The following is a 20,279-nucleotide window of genomic DNA, read 5'->3' as shown; positions in this document are numbered from 1 at the left end:
TTATTTGTAAACTCTCTGCAGGGAATTTGTTAGTGATTGCTTTTGTGAGCTATTTTGGTGCCAAGCTGCACCGGCCCAAGATCATCGCAGCTGGATGCATTTTGATGTCTCTGGGAACCTTCCTGATCGCCATGCCTCATTTCATCATTGGCCGGTGAGTTAACGTCTTCAAAATTCAAAAACCTTTTTGCATCTAAAGCTGTTGCAAGTATTCATATTTCTTCCATCATAGAAATGTGTCCGCATTTAAAAAAAACAAAAAACATTGCTTCACGTAGCCACTGTGTGGATTTAAATTGCGAGTGTCTAACTGTACCTGATGCTTTCTCCCTCCCCTTGTTTAACAGTATTGGCATTGGTATTTTATACGCAGCTATAAGATTGAAACAACCTTCAGAGCTTCAGCGAATTCAACCAGCCAGCTCTCTCCATGTCCAGTAAGTTCACTGGAGTCATCCAGGGCAGGTGATAGGCCCTCTTCGCTGCCCTCTGAAGGTAAGATATGGAAGTTCAGCCGTCGCATGTTGGCAAAAAAACAACAAAAAAAACAAAAAAAAAATCGCTGCCCTCTGAAGGTAAGATATGGAAGTTCAGCCGTGCATTTTGGCAAAAAAAAGTAAAATAAAATAAAAAAATAAAAAAACACATCTTTATGTTTATGCTTTTTGTAAATTGGTGCAGTCACAACAATTAAAACTGGTAGCTCTGGATCAGCCACAGCATCCCTGGAAAGTATGTCCATAAAGTGTGCAATGTATATTACTTTGTGAGCTTTAATAGTAGACAACTTTGCAAAAACTTTGGACTTAATAAGCTAACATCAGTAGACGACAAAGCTCCCCAAGTCACTGCTGACCATGGGAACCACACACTGGACTTCAAGCAAACTTCAAAGTCCCAAATTCATGTCGAATCTGGGACTTTGATTTATGAAAGAAATGCAAAATTTATTTTCATCTGAAGACGGAGTTTGGACCACTAAGCAACACTCCAGTCCTTTTTCTCCTCGGCACACATGAAACACATCTGACGTCGTCTTGGGTTCAGATGTAGCCTTGCTTAAAGACTCTGACAGATGTATCCCGTGTTCTCAGTCCCTCTGTGTGAGGGAAAGCTACTCCTGCATAGCCTGCACCTTGTGAATCTCGCCTTTAAAAGGCTTTTTCTTCACAATCCACTCAAAGGTGCATTTATTGCTGTTTCTAACAAAATTTTACCTTCCTCCAAACTTTTCACTAACATGCCTTGATACAGCATTTCATGAACTACAATGATCTTTTCTGGCTTTCCCTTTGTGTGGAGGTTGTTAGTGACTATCTACTGGAAAGCTGTCCAATCAGCAGCCTTCCCTTCGATTGTGTAGGACAGAACAGAACAAAGCATCTCTCCACTGAAAATCATTCAAGATTAACTTTCCAGAGAAATTGAATTTTAAGTTTTCATTATCAGTAAGCCATGACCTTCAAAATTAAATTTAGTTAAATGCTTGAATCATCTGTGTAATTACTCCAATGATATGTAAGTTTCAGCTTTTGTACTGAAATAGTGTTTTTTTTTTCTTCTCTCTGTTTTCTTGTGAACTGCAGGATGCGAACAAGAGTCCAGCATTTCAATGTGGATGTATGTGTTGCTGGGAAATGTTCTGCGTGGAATTGGAGAGACTCCTGTGCAGCCTTTGGGAATATCCTATATTGACGACTATGCACAGTCAGAAAATGCTGCCCTGTATATAGGTAATGTAGATGAGTTCACAACTATTTAGAACAAAAAATCAAACATTTATTTTATTTTTTTGGTGTTTGGTAACTGCTGTCAAAGTAGCATTTTTGTGTACGTTCTTATAGGCAATAGTGACACGAAGTGGAGTTTAGTTGCTCATATTTCACATGCTTAGTTATGGATTTCCTGTGTGGATTATTTCATACATAATGAGCGTTTCCCAAGACAGCCACTTCGACTCTTACTCTTAATATTGGTCCTCGCTAAAAACATCAGTTTTAACTCTGGTCAAACATGCTTATGCATTGAATACATAAAGAAACAGATAACTGTAGTGACACTGAAGGAACATGTAGCTGAGACTAAATACTTTCTGTTTGTCACAGGTTGCGTCCAAACCATTGCAATTATTGGTCCTGTGTTTGGTTTCTTGCTCGGGTCTCTGTGTGCCAAGATTTATGTCGATGTTGGCTACGTAGACATGGGTGAGTAAAGCTGAACTCCGCCCGATGATTCAGACACGCTGTTGGGTAATCCTTTAATGGTTTAGCCTCTGGAAAATTAAGTTAGGTTTGGAAATTATATGTTGTGCATTATAGTTTCTTCAGGCATTCTGCCAGCAGAAAATCCAACTGGACAAATTTCTGTGCCTTGTTGAAGTATTCACAACCCTGAAACATAGAAAATTCATTACATTACTGTCACAGATTTTGATGCACTTCGTTGGGTTTTATTGATACTTTATTGAGTTTTACCAATGGAAGTCTACAAAATTAAATTAAAAATTAAATTAGAGCTCAGCCCAGAAGTCGTTTAGTTAGTAAAGAACTCCACCTGTGTGTCATCTGGTCTCTATATGAATGATACTGTCCTGCAAAACTTTGTTACCGAACATTGGTGAGCATAAATATGATCAGGGTTTCTTCCACCACTAAATTATGGACTTATTTGAATTTGTCTATCTTCTAAAATCACAATAAAACACATAGTGGTTTGTGGGTGTAACCAGGCAAGACGTGAACGCTCTGATCAAGAAGCAAGACATTTTTTTAAAGCTCTTGTGAAACTCTAGTTTAACCCTAAAGTGAAGAAAAGATGGACTTCATGAACATGTACCCAAGGTAGAAGAGCATTAAAGTCAGTTTTATGAAAGTGACAAACGTCTAATTAATTCATGAACATGGGAATAAATTCCACCACCAAACTCTGTGTGCTTCTCCTTTCACAGAAACAATCACCATCACCCCTGACGACGCCCGCTGGGTAGGAGCGTGGTGGCTGGGTTACCTTGTGGCTGGCACTGTCACGCTCCTGTCCGCCGTTCCTTTCTGGTTCCTGCCCAAGTCTTTGCCAGTACCTGTGGATAAACATGATAGTGTCTGTACTCCAGAGCAGACCAGGTTTATCAAAGATGCAGATTCGCCAACCCTGGACCACAAGATCAGACCCGAGGAACCAACCAATTTACACATGATGGCCAACGGTACAACAAACCTCACAGGGTTACGCCGTGACCTACGTGTTTTTTTTTTTCACCTTAAAATCATAAACTGCAATGTATTCTTTTGAGATTTTATTTAACAGACAGAAGGAAACAAAAATGTTTTGCAATGTTTTAGACATTGCAAACCATGTCTAATCACTGCCTTCAATGTTTGAAGTCTCCCATCGGTCAATACTTCTATTGCCGCTGCTACTCCAAGTAGTTTGGGGGAATCTGTACAAGCTGTGCACAAATAGAGCCTGAAATATTCTCTCATTCGTCTTTGGGAAATAGCTCAAGTTCAGTCAGGTTGGATGGAGAGCATCTGTGAGCAGTAATTTTCATGTTGGCTTTAGGTCTGGACTTTGAGTAGACCATTCTAACCCTTGAACATGAGCTGAACCGAACTATTGTAACTCTGGCTTTTAGGTGTGTTCATTCTGATGTGCAGTCTTAGTTTTCTTCCACTCTCAGGATTTTGTATGTGGACTAAAAAGTCTAATTAAACTGGATAATTTTGACCAATATGAAAATAAGTTCTGGTACATTACATAAAACCTCAACAAAATAGAACAATGTTTGCGGTCGCAGTGTGACAAATTTCAAAGGATGCATTGTGCATTAATTGTTTTACAAGGGAATGTTCTGGATGTAGACAGATTTGTATCTTTATGCGCTTACTGGAGTATTAAGAGTTGCATTGCCTCTTTAAATAGAGGCATTATCTTCTACCCTGCAGGGTAAATCTCATTTCATTAGCTCATTTCACTACATTTTGCAACTTATTAAGAAAGATTTATTAATTGTTACCTATTTTTAATGTTTAATTCGACATGCAAACAATGACATTTATTAATTTAAACTTTCCTTCACAGAATTTGTGCCAACATTGAAGATACTTCTTGGAAATCCTGTCTACATCATCTACCTGGGTGTAACCATCATCCAGTTCAACTCACTCATCGGCATGGTGACCTACAAACCAAAATACATTGAGCAGCACTACGGCCAGTCGGCTTCAAAAGCCAATTTTCTTATGGGTAAGTAAATTTAGACATTTTTAATCATATATATATAGTCGGCAAGTTGTACGTCTTTTGTTTTTTCTAGTAGGGCATCTTTTGATCAATTTGTATAATCCAACCTCTACCTAGGTTTGAAGTAGGTGCTGCAGCTTCACAGAGCGACATTTAGCACAACGCTTAGTATTCTGTTGTTAGCGACAAACGTCACAGATTATTAAGGCCATTTAAACAATCAATACATTGCAGCTGAAAACAGTGTAAAAACATAGATCTCATTCGTCCCCACAGAGTTCATGGGTGGGAGATTTATAAGTTCAGTGTGAAATACATTCATCCTCTTCACCATCAGAAGACAATTTTACATCTTGTATGAGTGGCTTCAACTCTATTTAAATGAAATACGTATGAGACTAATTTCTTATTTTGACCTCTGTTTGGAAGGGAAGTTTCTGCACATGCTCCTTATATAACTTCTTTCCTGATCCTCTCTCCCTTTAAGAATGAGTTGGTTTTTCTTTGATTGGCTAGGCATGATCAACATCCCAGCTGTGGCCCTCGGGATGTTTTCTGGAGGCGTCGTCATGAAGAAGTTCAAACTGGGTGTCATGGGAGCAGCTAAATTTGCCTTTGGGACTTCCCTGTTGGGGTTCTTTCTGTCATTCCTATTCTTAGCCATGGGCTGTGAGAACTCGAAGGTGGCTGGCATCACAGTTTCATACACTGGGTATGTAATCGTTATAGGAATTTGGTTTTAAATGAATGTTTTCAAGCCGTCCTTATACCTGGTGAGGTATTCAAGTGTGCAGGTTAAATAACTTCTGGATAGGCCGATTTTGCTTCCAAGTGCCAAAAGCAAAGCAAGGTTTAAGTCAGTAGTCATGTTTGCCGTTGCCGCGGTTACCAGGATACAGTTGCCTTAAAGGATAATCGGCCTAACGAGAGCAGAGGCAGGTGGGAACGTTGTTTGCTTAAATTTTCCACAATGCATTTCCAAAGGCGATGTAGACGTGACCTTCTGGAATGTGTTTTCTTTTTACTTTTTGCTCTGACTGTTTTTGTTCTTGAGACAGAAGTGTTAGCCAGACAAACCCCAACTTTATCCCTGACATTCTTGAATAGCTTTAGCAAATCCACTGCGAGAATGTTGACACAAAATAATCTGTTTAGAGAGATTTGGTCGGTATTTTTGAGAAAGTCCTGCACCAGTAACCAAAATAATTCACGTTTTCTCATATGGTTTGGTTGTAGACTTTTTGTTTTTATAAATGTCTCTTTGTTGTGTCATGCCTGCGATCATTCGCAGCACATTACGTGTTGTTGGAATTAAACAAATCAGGTTTTTTGATCAGACAGTTTGATAGCCTCAGGATTTTCTTGTGTAAAGAGTTTTCCTAGGCGTTCTTGTGTGTAAAACATATTTTTGCTTTGGTCAAGTAAAGTTAAGTAGCTGAGCAAACACTTAATATACAGTTGGAGGAACATGATTCACAGCTAAGTCTACCCATGAAGTCAGAATGAATTAAGTATTTCAATCGTAAACATGTTGTACCAGGATAAAGACAAATTACTAGAGATTTTCTTGGCATTAATTCGGGTCCTCGTTAGAACTGTGCGGACATTTGGAGACACGTTTTGTCCTTATAACACAAGTTTTGTACGCATCAAAAGGCATATATCATGTTTTGTACCAGAACACTTGAGTTTCCTCCCGTTGAAACTAAAAGAGAATGTGAGTTTCTGTCTGTATTCCTAGACAAAATGCACAATGACATGTACATGTTCTGTTCTCATTCACAGAGTGGACGACCTGTCTTATCAGGAACAGTCTCTGTTTTCTGACTGTAATTCCGGCTGCTTGTGCTCGACGAAGGAGTGGGACCCAGTGTGTGGAGAGAATGGGATCACCTACATCTCTCCTTGTTTAGCTGGATGCACGTCGTCCTCAGGCTCTGGCAGAAACATGGTTGGACACGCAGCATTTCCATCTTATCACCTATAGCTAATTGATTTTTTATTTATTTATGAATTGATTGTTTCTCCCACTGTCAGGTTTTTGACAACTGCAGGTGTGTGTCAGTGACTAATGTCCAGCCAGGAAATATAACGGCTAGTTTAGGCCAGTGTTCACCCAGACGCAGTTGTGACGGAGTGTTCCCGTACTTCCTGGCTCTGTCTGTCCTCAGTTCCTTTGTCATCTCTCTCGGGGGCACGCCGGGCCTCATGCTTCTGGTCAGGCACGTAATAAACGACGCATATTGTGAAAAATGTTTTCAGTGTGATTAAATAAAAAATATTGAAGGGTTTAGTTATGTGCTTACAGGTGCATAAAGCCTGAGTTGAAATCCCTAGCTCTTGGAATCCACACACTGGCCACACGCACCCTGGGTAAGAGCTTTTGATTACCCAGCTTTTACTGGATGCTCCCGACTAATTAGCATGAAATGAACTGGTAATATAATCTCAGACCTTAGTGGATGACAGCGTTCATGACCGTTTATACTGTGCATTATTTGATAATATCACAGAAGACTCATATCTAATGAGGGAAGCTTAGTCTACTGGCACTTGCTATTATTAGCTTTGAACTGTAAGTGTAAACTACATCAAACAGCCTCATTAGTAGCAGATGAATAAACGAAGTTTTCTTCATCTTGCACAACAGCAGGAATACCCGCTCCCATCTACTTTGGCGCCATAATAGATACAACCTGCCTCAAATGGGCATACAGCACATGTGGAGGAAAAGGCGCTTGCAGAATTTACAACACTTCATCTTACAGGTAATGTGAACGCGATGTATTGAAGCGCAAAAGCAATTTCTACATGAAATAGTTTCCAGGAACTGAAAAACAGTTTGAAGTTTAGTGATTTGTTGCAAATTTAAAACACTTTAAATCGGGGTTTAAAGCCAGAGCACCTCATGAATGTAGAAACTTAACTTTTCCTCCCTGTTTTGAAGGTAATACTCTTCAGCAGAGAGCAAACTCTTGATTAGTGTGGCAAGGAGAGAGCAAAGACAGATATGACCGGATTCCTTTTAATTGTCACACTCTGTAAGCTCCGCATGGATTTTAATTACGGGCCAAACTGTTTGTTTCTAATTAAGAAAATGCTGAAAGGGCGGTAATCCCACCTCGTCTTTATTCCGAGCCCTATCAGCTGCGAGAGGACGACCGGCGTGCCTTTAATTAAAATGCAGTGGAGTGAAGGCTTCTTGAAAATATGAATACGAAAGTGTGAATTTTAACAATGACTTTCCCCTTAGGGATTTGGAGCCTGACTTAGACATGCACCAAAGACTACGGAGCAATCTGTCCTCTAACAATATTGTTTTTAACACAGGATAGTGTACCTGGGCCTCACACTCGGTCTGAGGGCGGTCTCCTTCTTCCTTTGTGTTTGGGGATTTGCTCTTCTCAAAAGACACATTAAAAGGGAGGAGAAGGAGGCTCTGAGCAACCAAAACGGTGAACTGGAGTCGCTGAGGAAAGACGAGAACAGCTCCATGCACTGTGAGCAGTTTATACTGAGCCCTGACTGCAATCCCGAAAGAGAGACTCGTTTGTAAGCTCCTGCACATCATCCTCTCCTCTGGCTCTTGATGCACCACACATGTGCCGAGATATATCTCAGACCAGACAGGTATTTGTGCAGAAATGTGTTATCTGGAATATTTAGAAAAAACAAACAAAACAAAACAAAAAAAAAACAGTTGTGCTATATTTTCTGTAGAAATCTTTGCTTTTATTTTCAGCCTGGTTGTAATGTCAGCTAATAGAATAAGAAAACTGTAGTCACACGCTGCTTTGTTAACGTCGTGTCCACGTATTTGCTCATATGTATACTCGCATTATTTCTTCGGCGTACGTCGGGACGACATTTTTAAATCTCTGTAGGCAAAGTTTAAATGTAAGTTCTCTGCAAGGGAAAACAATTGCTGTATGTCCTGAATATGTTGATTCTAGCAATGCCTTGCATACCTTACACTGTAAGTTGCAAGGGCAACAGTTTAAGCGTTCTAACTAATGTGTTACTTTTAAACAAATAATGCAACGATGAGGCTCTTTGCCACAAAACCTACCTCATTTTTCTGGTTGTACTGTGTTGTGTGTAGAGCTCATGAAGCCACCGCTGTGCCTCATTTTGTTTTAAATTTGAAATTTCACCCTGATCTTATTTTTTATTGTCTGTTTTTTGGATCATGGAGTTTTGTCAACACCTCTTCCTGCAAGTCTAATACGACGGGTAAAAAACAGGTTTTGCATATGTCACCATTTGATGACATGGAACACCCACCAGGTATCATAGACAATCCCAAAAATCAACATAATTTCATGAATTCAGTTGTGTGTGCTTTAGTGGAATGACACAGGAAATGGATATTAAACACTGTTTCTTTAAATCCAGTTCACGTCACATTAATCGATCCCTTAATACGTGGCCGTTGCTATATTTAGACATATTTATATTTAAAAGAAATCTGCTCCTTCCACTGAAACTCCACTCCAGGTTTTCCTGGTTACCTGCAATAAACGATTACAGGAAAAACATTTTTGAATTGGTTTAAAAATAGCAGGAGAGTCCTTCTGTCTTTATACAGGAGATGCTACGTTACAATCTCACAAAATGTCCCTAATGTATGTGTTTTTGTAAAAGTCAAAGTATCTACTCTTAAATCCACTTCACGTCTGGAGTCTTTTGGTCTGTTTTGGGGCATTATTGTACGTCTTTATTAAGTAATACATCTTGAATCTGTGGGTCTCATAAGTTATTAAAAAAGTCATAATCAGCAATAAACTCTCAAAACATTTTTCCAGCCGGTTCTAGGTTCTAAGATGTTCTTGCATGTGTGCTGAAATGTTGCCAGGCCAGCAAAACAAAATGGAAAATGGGCTTTTATTTATTCAACAAATAACACACAATTTTCTTAATCTTTTACATGTATATAAAACAATATTCTCCTCCAGAAGAAAATAAACCTGAAGAGATTTGTGACGGAGACATATGGCGTCTGCTGTTCTCGTCTGTGAGCGGAGTGGAGGTAAACCCAGGTCTGGTCACAGCTACATGATTACTGATCTTTTTTATCCTCAGCACTCTGGAGGTTCTGTGGATCGAAAACGGTGTCATCAACGAAACATGACGGCAGTGAGTGAGGTGAAAATGTTCTGTAATTTGTGCCGCGTACCTGCAGCAGATGATGCTCCCTTAGTAGTCTGTCATATTCATGCGCCAGACCTTTGGCCTGTTTTTTCATGGCTTCAACTTCAGCGTCAGACCTTCGCACAGCTGGACACAAAAACAGTCAATCGTTTCTAAAGAGTCATAAAAATCTCTGCTGCAGTTGTTAGAGATGACTCAAGGTAGAAGCAAACTAATCCGCTCCTTAGAAGACCTTAAATTTTCATCCAGCTTAATAAAATGGATGCTTGTCGTCTTGTTTGGGAGGAGTAAGTCTAATTTTAAATTTGCTCTGAAAGTTTTAGAATAAGAACGTAGGAAAACTAATATTTCTTGAAGATTTAGCGTGTCTAAAATATAATCGTACAAGGGAAGAGTTTAGTTTTTACTTTAACAGTGATTGTTCATTGATCTTTACTGGATGTAATCATTTGTGTGTTTTGTCACTGGGCACAAAACTTACAAAAATATAACCTTAGCAAGTAATTAGCAAATACAGAAGTTTGACTGTTTAGATTTGTTTTTAAATTCATTTAAACAAATTAAAGCAATGACTACTCACCTTCCCCAGCAACTTTTAGTTGACTTTGAAGCTTTTCAATCTCCAACTTCAATTGATTATTTGTTTTCAGCGAAGATTGTTCTCTTTCCAGGAGAGCCTAAGCAAACATGATCATCCTTAGATAACAAATCGCTATTTTTTTATTTTTACATTGGATAAGAGAATTCATTATCTTATAACTACAGCCGTCCTTTACGTATTTTTTCAGTTTAAATATTAAAATTTGAAGAAAAAAAATTGTTTGTATGTCTGATTGCAGCAATTAAATCAGATCTTGTAATCAGTTGCTGAAAACTTGGAATGCTTTCATGTTTTTTATATTCTTGTCTACTTGAGTGGAAAGTATATTGATGCAGAACAATTTATGGATATTTTACCCACCTCTGCAAAAACATCAGCTATAAAAAAAAAGAAGATCTCAGATCAGTTGTACATGACGAAGGCCTTCTGCAAAACTTTTAATCAGAACAAGAAATGCATGCAAGATATTGAATGTTTTTCAGGTTTGTATCGCTGCAGAAATATAAATCACTAGCTCTCACTGTTTTGAGAATCTGGTTGTCCTCCTGGTGCCTCTCGGCTGTTTTAAATGCATTATCCATCTGTGCCTGAAGACCTGCAGTGTTTACCGAAGTCTCAGCAATCTGGTTTAGCAGAGTGACAATCCGGCGCATGACGCTGCAGAGCAGAAAGGCAAATTGACTGCATGTTGCACAGATAAAGCAGGACCTCAGGATGTCGTTTGTCACCAGGGTGGGCAGGAGTCGCTGAACTCACAGCCAGAGAAAGAGAGAGAAGCCGCAGATGTAAAGGTTCCTCTGGGCCCTGAACAGCTTCATGTGGACGTGGTCGTACAGGTTCGGGCTGGCCTGAGCGTCGTGCACAGGCTCAGGGCCAGAGTACTTCTGCACGTCTCGGATGGCGTCTGAGGTTAGAAAGCAGGCGGGGCAGGTTGAGCAGGAGTTCCTACTGATATTGCTTACTCATGCAAAACTTTTCACATTTTGTCGTATTACGACCTAAAACGTTTTATGCAATACAGGAGCATAAAGTATCCTGTTCATCCTTGTCCAACAGTTCAGGCTCTTTCTACAGAGTTTATAAAAGTTCATTTTCAGACACAGGTTGTCAGTTGGATGTGCTGTCGTTGTGGACTTTGACTGGGCCATTCAAACTTATTGTACTTCTGGGCTGTTTTAAGTTGTCCTGGAGTTTATATGACCTATGTATTGTTGGGATGAGCTTTCACTTTTAGATAGCTAGAATATACTACAATGTCTTTACACTCTTAATTTATAACCCTGCTTTTCAGATTGCCCACAACTTTATGTTTCATAATGTTGTTTGTTCACTAAACCTCGCAGGTCTTCACAGAACAGCTGCATCAATGTTGCGATTGATTTGGAAATTTTGACATTACACTCAAGTTGAGGGCAATCCTGCTGAAAATAGTAGGATTTGCTATTCTGTTGGTGATAAAAGCTATGATCAAAACAAGCCAATATTTATGTATTTCCCTTCATATCAGACATTCAAACAGTGAACAAATAAAGTATCCTGCAGTACTATATGTCTGCCACTGGTTTAAAAAAAGACACTATATTATATATGCAGCCATAAACCTCCAATTTCAGGACGCATTCAATGTTTTTCTGATTCAGAAACTGGTTACAATGGACAATTTCACAGGATGAAAACAAATGTATTCATGGTCATTGTCTTCCCATTCTGTGTCATAATTTCGTTTGACTTTATTTTGGTGTGTCAAATACATGTGAGAAATGATGAATGAAATAATGAGGAACGCCAGGCTTTTTGTCATAAGCTCACAAAGTATGAGAAAATTGAAGGAATGTGACCGCTTTCTGTCGACCGAGTCCTTACCACAAAAAAGAACAACAAGGGCCATTATCATCGCAAAGAAGAACTTGTTCCAGTATGGAGATAACCAGCTCCAGATTCTCCATCTGAAAACTAAATGCCATCTGCAAGGACGGTACAATACGTGTTGCTTTAATGTCAGACAATAGACAACAAGTATGCATTAAAACAATAAAGATGCAATGAGCTGGAGAATTACTAGAACTGCATTGTTCACGCTTTGACTCAAAAGTGTAGATCAGCAGAGTATGACCTACACAGGCCTCTAATTGCATGTAAAGTGTTGATCTAATGGTAGCATGTTCTGGTACCTGTGTGCTGATATAAAGGGTATGCACAGGATGAGGTTGAACACGATCTCTGCATACAGGAAGAAGGCCACCGCGGTCCACTGGAGAGTCATCGCAACGTTTCTGTGGAGAATAAATGGATAGAAAATGTTTTAGAAAATGAGACAACTCTATGATCTGTGTGGCTCCCCAGTAAAGAGGTTAAACTGACCTGAACCCAGTTATACACAGTATAGTCAGTAATAAGTTGAAACTTTTTTTTTTTTAATTCTAAGCTACTTTTTCCTACTATATTAAACTACATCTGTGTGTTACTTTCTCAGCAATCCTGATTTTTTATTTTTATTTTCAATCGACTTGCAGATGATCGTACCTGTCTCTTTGTCCCGTAACTTGAAATCCTGCCTCACTTCTCCTCCGAGCAGCACTTTGAAGGTTTTCAGAGAAATGGGAGTAAACGACGGAGCTGGTAACTTACCAGGCAAAGGTTTAAGGTTTAAGCTGGAAAGTACTGGAGAGTCCCCACACGCTGACGCTCATCCACATGCTCTCACACACACACACAGAGTCGCAACAGCTGCAGGGGAACATCACAACACCCGAAGCCTGAAATAAAAACTCCATAGCTGACCTCCTTCGTCGTTCCCCTTGGACTCAGTGAAAGATCAAAGCGTTAAAACCCGTCTGAAATCTTTGTTGTGGGACACAGAAAGACTGAGAGTTGTCTTTTGGTTTGAGTCTCTGTCTTTCTCTGTGTGAAGGAGAATGTGTTTGCCGGGTGTGAGCTCGTGTTACATGTTGCTTTACAAAAATAGCCAAGTGTGGACGGCTGACTCGAAATAGATTCAAGCTGGTTGTTATTCTAACCTTCTGTTCAAATTTGTATTATTTGCTTGTACAATTTAGGAGAACACAATCTGTGTGTGTGAGATACAGAGCCTCGAAAACAATCAGAACTTTTTTTTTCCTCCTTGGAAATCACCTTGGCTTCACAAATAATATTAATAATAATAATAATAAACAAGCTTCATATAAGCTTCCTGTATTTTGTATAAATCCATCACTGGGATTCTCAGATCGCAGTGAACAGAAATACACCTTAATTTCAGTTTATACATTTTATTAGAATAGAACAAAAATACACTTTATTGTCCCACAGAGGGGAAATTCAGGTGCAATGCATCAAATTTTGATCACAAAACGATCTAAATTTGTTAAAAAATTTTAAAATAGTAAATACAAAATTAAGAATATTATACTATGCAGATCACAATATATTAAAAAACTGTCAGAAAAGCCGTTCTCCGATCCAAGGGACGTGTAACTGTGTGGGATAACTTTTTTAAATATACATGATGTGTATCTGTGCATTAAAAAGCCATCAGATTATGTAAAATATTTGAAAAATTAAAACTGTGCAGAAAGCCTGAGTTATTAATGTGAGTAAAAGTGTGTAAATAACTGCAGAAATAAGAAAGAGATTTGTGGCGATGGTGGAACTACCACCAGGTTCAGAGAGGCTTAAAAACATGTGACTTTACTTAATTTTTGCTTCTTTTTTTTGTTAAAGAAAATGATCAGTGAGAAGCTGATTGAGGTGTAATTATATGCTAGTTTTGGGTTATTTTTTTTATGTACAAATACTTTCTTTGTACTCACTTCCTTTTTGTTTCTAAAAGAAACTCCAAATAACAAAAAACATTTGAAGACATTTAGCAAGTTCATTGCATTGCTCAAGTGTTACTTCAAGGTTTTTAGTCAAAAAATTCTAGCTGCAGTTTTTCCACACACATTTTCACATCCATGTATCAACATTCCCATCTGGAAATGTCTCAAACATCCATAAGGGGGCAATGTTGCCTCTTGGACAAATCAAACATGGTTAGATATTTTGAAATGAAATCAAAAAGTCCTTTTTAAATGATTACAGTCAATTTTTAACACAGGTAATCATTTCAATAATTCTTTAGTCATAAACACCTACAAATTATTTATCCCAGAAACATACTCCCAGTTTCAAAATAACTACATTTAGTATTCAGCGTCATTTTTTTTTTTTTTTTGGATGAGTATTGCCTTTTCCTGCCACGAGTCTTTCTATTTTCTCCTCTCCAATATTTTCTGCTCACAAACTGTAATCACACAGGCTTCCTCTGTGAAAAAGCTTGATAACTGCGATCGTCTTTGGCTGCTGACTGAGGAGCGCTCAGCTGCAAACTGTTTACAGCTGCACCCTGTCACAGCTTTTTAGGAACGGATAAGCATCTCTGACAACAACTTGTCGCTGCGCCGCTTTAGAGGCCACTGATTTGCTCCTGCATGGAGAGGTAGCCATGATGGCTTTCACCAAGGACCACCTGTGTGCAGCTACTTGTGCATATCATTTACTAAGCTGGTTGTGTAGTGAGAAAAGATTTTAAAAAAAGAATTAAATGATCTCACTGCCATACACAGTGATATATTGTAGACTGATGTCTGTCTCCAGGGATATTTCTTAAAGCATAGTGATAGTGTTAGGGGTACTGTACCCTAAGTTACATCAAATAAAAGTTTGCATTAAACAAGCATAATCTCAGAAAATACAAAAGCAATTTTAAATCTCAGTTTCCTTTTAAGGGTATCTTATCTGGTCTGGTAGCCTAAAGCTTAAAGCAGGTGGTGCCGTTCTTATTTGCCACAGTTTCCAACAAGCTTTTGCAATGCCGAGTGAGGAGAGAACCTGGCCGACTCGTCTTTGAGAAAAGGTTTTATTTCAGCCGCAATGAAAATTTTTCAAACATGGATGAAATGTTTAGGGTCATTCATAAAATGAGTCCTAAAGACGGGTGGAATGGGTGGGAGTGGCTTCAATAACTACTAAATAACTATTAATACGCTCTCAGGAGCAACATATTTGTTCTGGACCCGGCCAGGTTACCACAGGTCAGAACTGTGTCAGGAGCTGCGCAGCATCGCCATTCAGCTGCAGGGTCTGCAGGAATTATATGATGCAATAACATCAACATGAACCCTGAAGGTTTTTGTGGCAGAACCTATAAAAAAGGCACTTTTTAGAGAGCAAAGGGAGATCCCAGCCAGTAATGGCTTGACATACCTGATGAAGTGCTCAATGAACACGTAAACGACCTCGCCTCTGTTTTCCTTCGGGGTAGCAGAGGAAAACTCATTTCAGCTGCTTGTGTCCTTGATCTCACAATTTCAGCGACTACATCAGGTCCTGCCTGTGGCCGATGGCTGGAACACAAACCCACTTGTAGAAACTCGGCGCTTTCAGGCACGGCTGAGTCAGGCGTGTCCAATATGCCGTTTGTGAATTTCTTCTCAGTTCTTCTCCGTCTTATTCTTTTGTGTGTTAAAAACTTAACCCAAGCACTCCAAAGGTTGTTTTTTTTAATGAGATGACTCATTTCCTCTGAGATCCACTTAAAAGCTGTAGTTAGCTGTTAGTAACCATTTATTGACAAAAGAAAGACCTAATCCTTTGTGTTAAGTGGGCTGCAATGTGGCAGAAAATGTCTACCTTTCTCTTCAAGATATTACAACCAGATCAGCTACAATGAGCTGTTAAAATGAAATGAGGCTGGCTGTGTCAATTTTAGTAAGTCTGTTTTGACTTGCTCTTGCTTACAAAATTAATCTTAAGCACAAACCGACAAACGTTTCCACGTCTCGTTTATAAAAAAATGCTTTAATATGAGTGTATCTATATTTCTGTTTTTATTATGTGAAGCACCTTGAACCGCCTTGCTGCTGAAATGTGCTATTCAAATAAACTTGAGGGATTGATTGATGTATTAAATAATTAAATTAAATAAGGGCTTGAAAACATCAATTTGTGTGTAATTAATTTGTGTAATGTGCTTCTCTCATTGAACTGAGTTACTGAAATAAATAAACCTTTTAAAAACATTCTTAAACATTCGTTTAAGTTTACTATTATTACACTTTAGTGGCCCTATTATTGCTGCCTTGATCACCTTATTGTTGCATATTCAGAATGCTCTGTTCACTGTCGTTGCTTTCTTCCTCCACAGTGGCATTGTAGAGGAACGAATAGCTGTAAAGAGCTATTCGTTGTCATATTTGTTGTATTCTATTGTATTGATCATTTCATCCAGTAAAACTGAAAACCTTGTGTTCAAAACATTTAGTAATTAATGGTCCATCAATCTGATGAAAAGGTTAGCATTATTTTCAGCGGTAACCTGGTTGCGTATTGCTCTGACGTTTTACTGAAAGTATTTTTTTTTGTCCATATTTTGTGCTTTAAATTCATTTTATACATTGCTAACTTCGGTGCTTCAAGTGACCTTTAGGGAGAACTCTTTTACTTGTGGTTTAACATTTTACTTGGCACCATGCTGTCTACTGGCTGTGTGACATTTCACTGTAATTAGCACATCCATTATCTTTTTTTTTTTTTTTTCTGCAGAGGTATTCAATTCGATTCTGGTTTCTTCCTCCAAAGAGTATGTGCTGTGCGTGTCGTTTTCTCCTTTTCTAAATTATTTTTGCTACCACAAAAAAGTTTATCAATATTGTGCATTTCTGTCAGACACTGAAGAGCAAGTGTACAGAACTGTGGGGCATGTGGGGGAATTTTTTTTCTTTTACGTTACCGTGCAAAACTTTTGTGTTTCCTCACAATATGCTTACTGCATTTGCTGGTCTGATTGAAAATCGATTTATTCTCTGCGTGTTTACGTCTGCTTGTGTTAGGTTGAGATGGAAGTGTGCATGAAAACGGCCCTTTAAACCATTCAGACCAACACAAAAGAGACACAATCAAAACTGACGGTCGACTTATTACCCCGCGATAATAACTCAGATAATAACTGTGGTGCATTTCTATCCTAAAGAAAAAGATATAAAGCTTCAGATATTTTGCAACGAGATATTAATATACATGGAAAAACCTTACGAAAACCTTATATAATAGCAGAGAGCACGATGGCCACCGTAAGAAAGGCTTACAGTGTTCAATTATTCCGCATGAACTGATCAGTACATAAAAAAAAAAATCCTCCATGTCTCCTTGGGGGCTCTGCATAACATAATATAAATTGTTGTGAGGGGCAAAAAAGGATTTTATTCTTACAACTCTATGTTTTATAAACGCAGCAGCCATATTGGATATTGACGTCAAAGTAGCTTTTTGACTTTCCAAGTCTAATTTACAACTCTAGCAGCCATCTTGGACAATCTGTGGCAGCTTGGTTATCTGGAGATCACATGACATTACAGTCATATGTATGGAAAAGGCATGTTAGAGTTGTATGTAGTTTGAATGAGGTGGCAGGGAGATACACAATAAGTGTGATAATACAGATCACAGAGTGTGTTCTCATGCAGTGGTGTGCTAGACAAGGATTATAAAAGCATGTTTCCTGAACTTTCTTGGCCTGGTTCTTCTAAAAGGGAACAGAATTATGGGAAATTATGGCTTGTGCTGCCATGTCCTCTGTACTTGTTGGAAGCAGAAATTGGCACTCGGGTGAAAAGAACACATTTTTCTCTTTTGCGACTATTTCTACCTATTAAATGGCTCGGAACAGTTAAAACATAAAAAAAAGTCTCTTTTGAATATGAATGCGCTGCATGTCGTATCAGATCAAACTACAGGGTTGCGTTAATAAGGTGCTACGGCGCCCCTATTCATATCTCTTTGTGTTGAGAGATGATTGCTGGTGTAATCACAAGACAGCAGTCATTCACTGGGAGGAAAACTGGAGGGGAGCAATCTTGGTTCTGCTGTCTATCCTCTCTTACCCACAGTAGCTGACATTCTGTCATTGCCTGGCATACAAAAAAAAAAAAAACAGGACAGAATGTGCACACACAATGGGCAAAGCTGCAGGAGCTGAAGAGGAGACGGCATGGAAATGGACACAGAAAGTGTTGGATGGTTGCACATTGAAGGACAAGAGCACAAAGGCCAGAGAGCAGGTCGTGTCGGCACGAAACCTGACTTCATGCTTCTAGTTTGTTGTTTTCCTGGATAGGAATATGCTAGGCAAACCATTTATCTGATTAACTAAGAATTAGCTTTGCAGTGGCATTTTTCATGAAATGTTAGACTTTGTTAACCCGTAATTGAGCACACTGTTGAACACACACATCCTTGTTTACCCCTGAGGATTCATCTCGTCTCTGTCAAAACAGTAAAGAAGAGAGTGCTTGTGCCAGCTCTCTGCTGGTGCAAACATAAAACACTAAGCAAGAAACTAATTCGATAGCACACTTAGCCTCACGCTAACGCCACAGAGGTCGTTGCTGGTAGAGGACAGGCTCCATTGTCTGGTTGTCTGCCATTCCTGGTTTCTGCCTCTGAAAAGGCTTTTCTTGCCCGCGGATCACAGGTTTGCCTTTATCAACATTGTATATCTTCCGACTCTGTAAAATGTGCTTCCGTCTCTCTGGATGTGGCTCTGAGAGGGAGAGAGAGAGAGAGAGAGACAGAGAGACAGAGAGAGAGAAAGAGAGAAACATTTGGAAAATGACCACAAGCAACAATTTGTCAAGCCGCGCCGGCCCGGTGTGTTCAATTCACTTTCTGTTTCTCTACAGTAGCAGAATTACAGTTGAGTGTTCGCTGACCTAATGCAATAGAGGCTCCATACGAACAGAGTAATGTGATTTCCCTGGGTTTTATTCTGTGTCTGCGGTGAGATAGAGAGTGGCCCCGAAGAGATGGCATCTGAATCGGGGCCGGCCGTCTGAGAAAAGGTAGCCATTGACCGGGAGATAGAAGGACATGATGCATGTGATACGGACAGAAGAGAGCGGCAGCCTTGATGTGGACTGCACTGCAGAAGGACTGGGGGAAAGAAAAGGGCCCACTTGAACATGGGAAGAGGCTTCAGTGAAAGGATCTAGTGGCTCTAATAAATCTCTCTAAAGCTTGTTATACTGACACAATGCACTGGCCTGTTAAATATACAGGTAGGCATATCAGACTAATTCAGGGCCTTAAAGGATTTAAGGTCATTTTTTCAGGCACGGCATAGTTATTCCATTAACTGCATTACCAAAGATTAGGTTCAAAAGTTTTATTTTGGCTCTTCCATACATACAAGCCGACATGTAAGCATCCACTCACTCTAGTGTTTGGAGAAAAGCCCTGTACCGATTTGCGGCAGAACCTCTTGGCTTTTGTGGCCTTAAAGAAGCATGTGGCATAATTCTCTTCTTCCAAAATAGTTGACATGAGCTGGTCACTGACACAACTTTTAAACACGTTACCTAAAATAAATGTTCAATAAGCTTGAAGTCAGGGTAGATCCTGAAGCTCAACGTTAGCCTGATTCATCTGTGTTTTCTGTGTTTGGGATCGTTTCTCCTTGGAGCACCCAATTAGTGTTGATTTAAGATAAAGTAGAAGATTTTGGTGGCATTCTTCTCCCTTCATTACTCCCCTGCTTCATGCACAGGCCTACAGCATGATACTGCCACCACTGTACTTCACTGTGAATAGGGGAAATCTGAAATGATCAGACCTTCTTCTTTTGCTCTGAAGCTCAAGTTCTGTGCTTCCTGTGTAAGCGAAAGTCTTTCTTCTAATTAGTCACATGGATAAAATGTTTTTTTTTTTCCTTTTTTCTTATGGCTACACAGCTGTCGAATCCAAACCTCTTGAGCTTTCCTCTTTCTGTGCAGTGGAAGACGCTCCTACTTCTACTGCTGGACACAGCCATGTGCTCTGCTGCTGTTGTTTTTTTTTCTACAATTAGATTTAGCAAGACATTTTGGTAACCAGTGTTCATGAGGGCTTAAAAAATCAAATATGGTTTCCCGCTATTCTTTCACTTTCTAATAATATTTTGCACTGTTCTGAACCAGACTTTAGTAGATTTAGCATTAGATGCTTTTTTGACAAATGAATGCCAATAATTTGACTCTTCTGAAACAGAATAACACAACCACCCGATGCCTTTTGATGTGGTTGTTTAAGAAACGAGAAGCTACTCACTGCATCAATTAGGGTTAAATGATTTGCCACCTGCTCTTACCTGTTTGCTCTGTTAAATCCTTTTTTTTTTTTACCCTAAATTTATTTCTCCTAATAATGCAAGAGATTTTCTCTAATTGACCACTCGGTTCAGATTTGGCTCATTTTAACTTGAGCCAAATAACTTGTG

At 39.2% G+C, this 20,279-nt stretch overlaps 2 protein-coding genes across 5 annotated transcripts in view; one reads left to right on the top strand and one right to left on the bottom strand.

The window, feature by feature from the left end:
- LOC103130439 (solute carrier organic anion transporter family member 1C1-like) overlaps positions 1–8,629 on the top strand; it is a 14,076-nt gene extending 5,447 nt beyond the window's left edge. For 2 of the 3 annotated variants that reach the window (XM_016665921.1, XM_007541831.2), the window contains exons 4-15: positions 22–154; positions 374–495; positions 1,587–1,733; positions 2,106–2,204; positions 2,948–3,202; positions 4,078–4,242; positions 4,756–4,951; positions 6,025–6,190; positions 6,277–6,461; positions 6,548–6,612; positions 6,890–7,007; positions 7,570–8,629. In XM_016665921.1, coding sequence (XP_016521407.1) covers positions 22–154; positions 374–495; positions 1,587–1,733; positions 2,106–2,204; positions 2,948–3,202; positions 4,078–4,242; positions 4,756–4,951; positions 6,025–6,190; positions 6,277–6,461; positions 6,548–6,612; positions 6,890–7,007; positions 7,570–7,795 — 1,877 coding nt within the window. In that variant the 3' untranslated portion in view covers positions 7,796–8,629. Of the gene's footprint in view, positions 1–21; positions 155–347; positions 496–1,586; positions 1,734–2,105; positions 2,205–2,947; positions 3,203–4,077; positions 4,243–4,755; positions 4,952–6,024; positions 6,191–6,276; positions 6,462–6,547; positions 6,613–6,889; positions 7,008–7,569 lie in introns of all 3 variants that reach the window. The other variant, XM_016665922.1, reaches the window with a different exon arrangement.
- LOC103130438 (B-cell receptor-associated protein 29-like) lies at positions 7,943–13,090 on the bottom strand. Of its 2 annotated transcripts, XR_001660259.1 has the most exons (10): positions 12,773–13,090; positions 12,515–12,568; positions 12,163–12,264; positions 11,855–11,955; positions 10,748–10,895; positions 10,513–10,648; positions 9,971–10,067; positions 9,416–9,516; positions 9,167–9,334; positions 7,943–9,067 (listed from the first exon to the last, which is right to left on the bottom strand). XR_001660259.1 is itself a non-coding variant. In XM_016665923.1 (8 exons), the coding sequence occupies exons 2-8, from the start codon at positions 12,252–12,254 to the stop codon at positions 9,299–9,301; spliced, it is 711 nt and encodes a 236-aa protein (XP_016521409.1). In that variant the 5' UTR covers positions 12,255–12,264; positions 12,515–13,089; the 3' UTR covers positions 9,109–9,298. The 2 variants fall into 2 exon arrangements, 1 of the variants encoding a protein (XP_016521409.1); XM_016665923.1 differs by lacking the exon at positions 7,943–9,067 and having other exon boundaries at positions 9,109–9,334; positions 12,515–13,089.
- Positions 13,091–20,279: the final 7,189 nt, after the last annotated feature.

This window comes from Poecilia formosa, unplaced genomic scaffold, assembly GCF_000485575.1.
Source record: "Poecilia formosa unplaced genomic scaffold, Poecilia_formosa-5.1.2 Scaffold635, whole genome shotgun sequence".
Taxonomy (NCBI): domain Eukaryota; kingdom Metazoa; phylum Chordata; class Actinopteri; order Cyprinodontiformes; family Poeciliidae; genus Poecilia; species Poecilia formosa.
This window is presented reverse-complemented; position numbering and strand designations above follow the sequence as displayed.

Excerpts from the sequence above, each read along its gene's own strand:
- LOC103130438 (XM_016665923.1), bottom strand. The coding sequence starts at position 12,254 with ATGACTCTCCAGTGGACCGCGGTGGCCTTCTTCCTGTATGCAGAGATC. Across the intron at positions 10,068-10,512 it reads ACAACCAGATTCTCAAAACA|GCTCTCCTGGAAAGAGAACA; the intron begins GTGAGAGCTAGT and ends ATGTTTGCTTAG. Across the intron at positions 9,335-9,415 it reads GGGAGCATCATCTGCTGCAG|AACCTCCAGAGTGCTGAGGA; the intron begins GTACGCGGCACA and ends TTCGATCCACAG.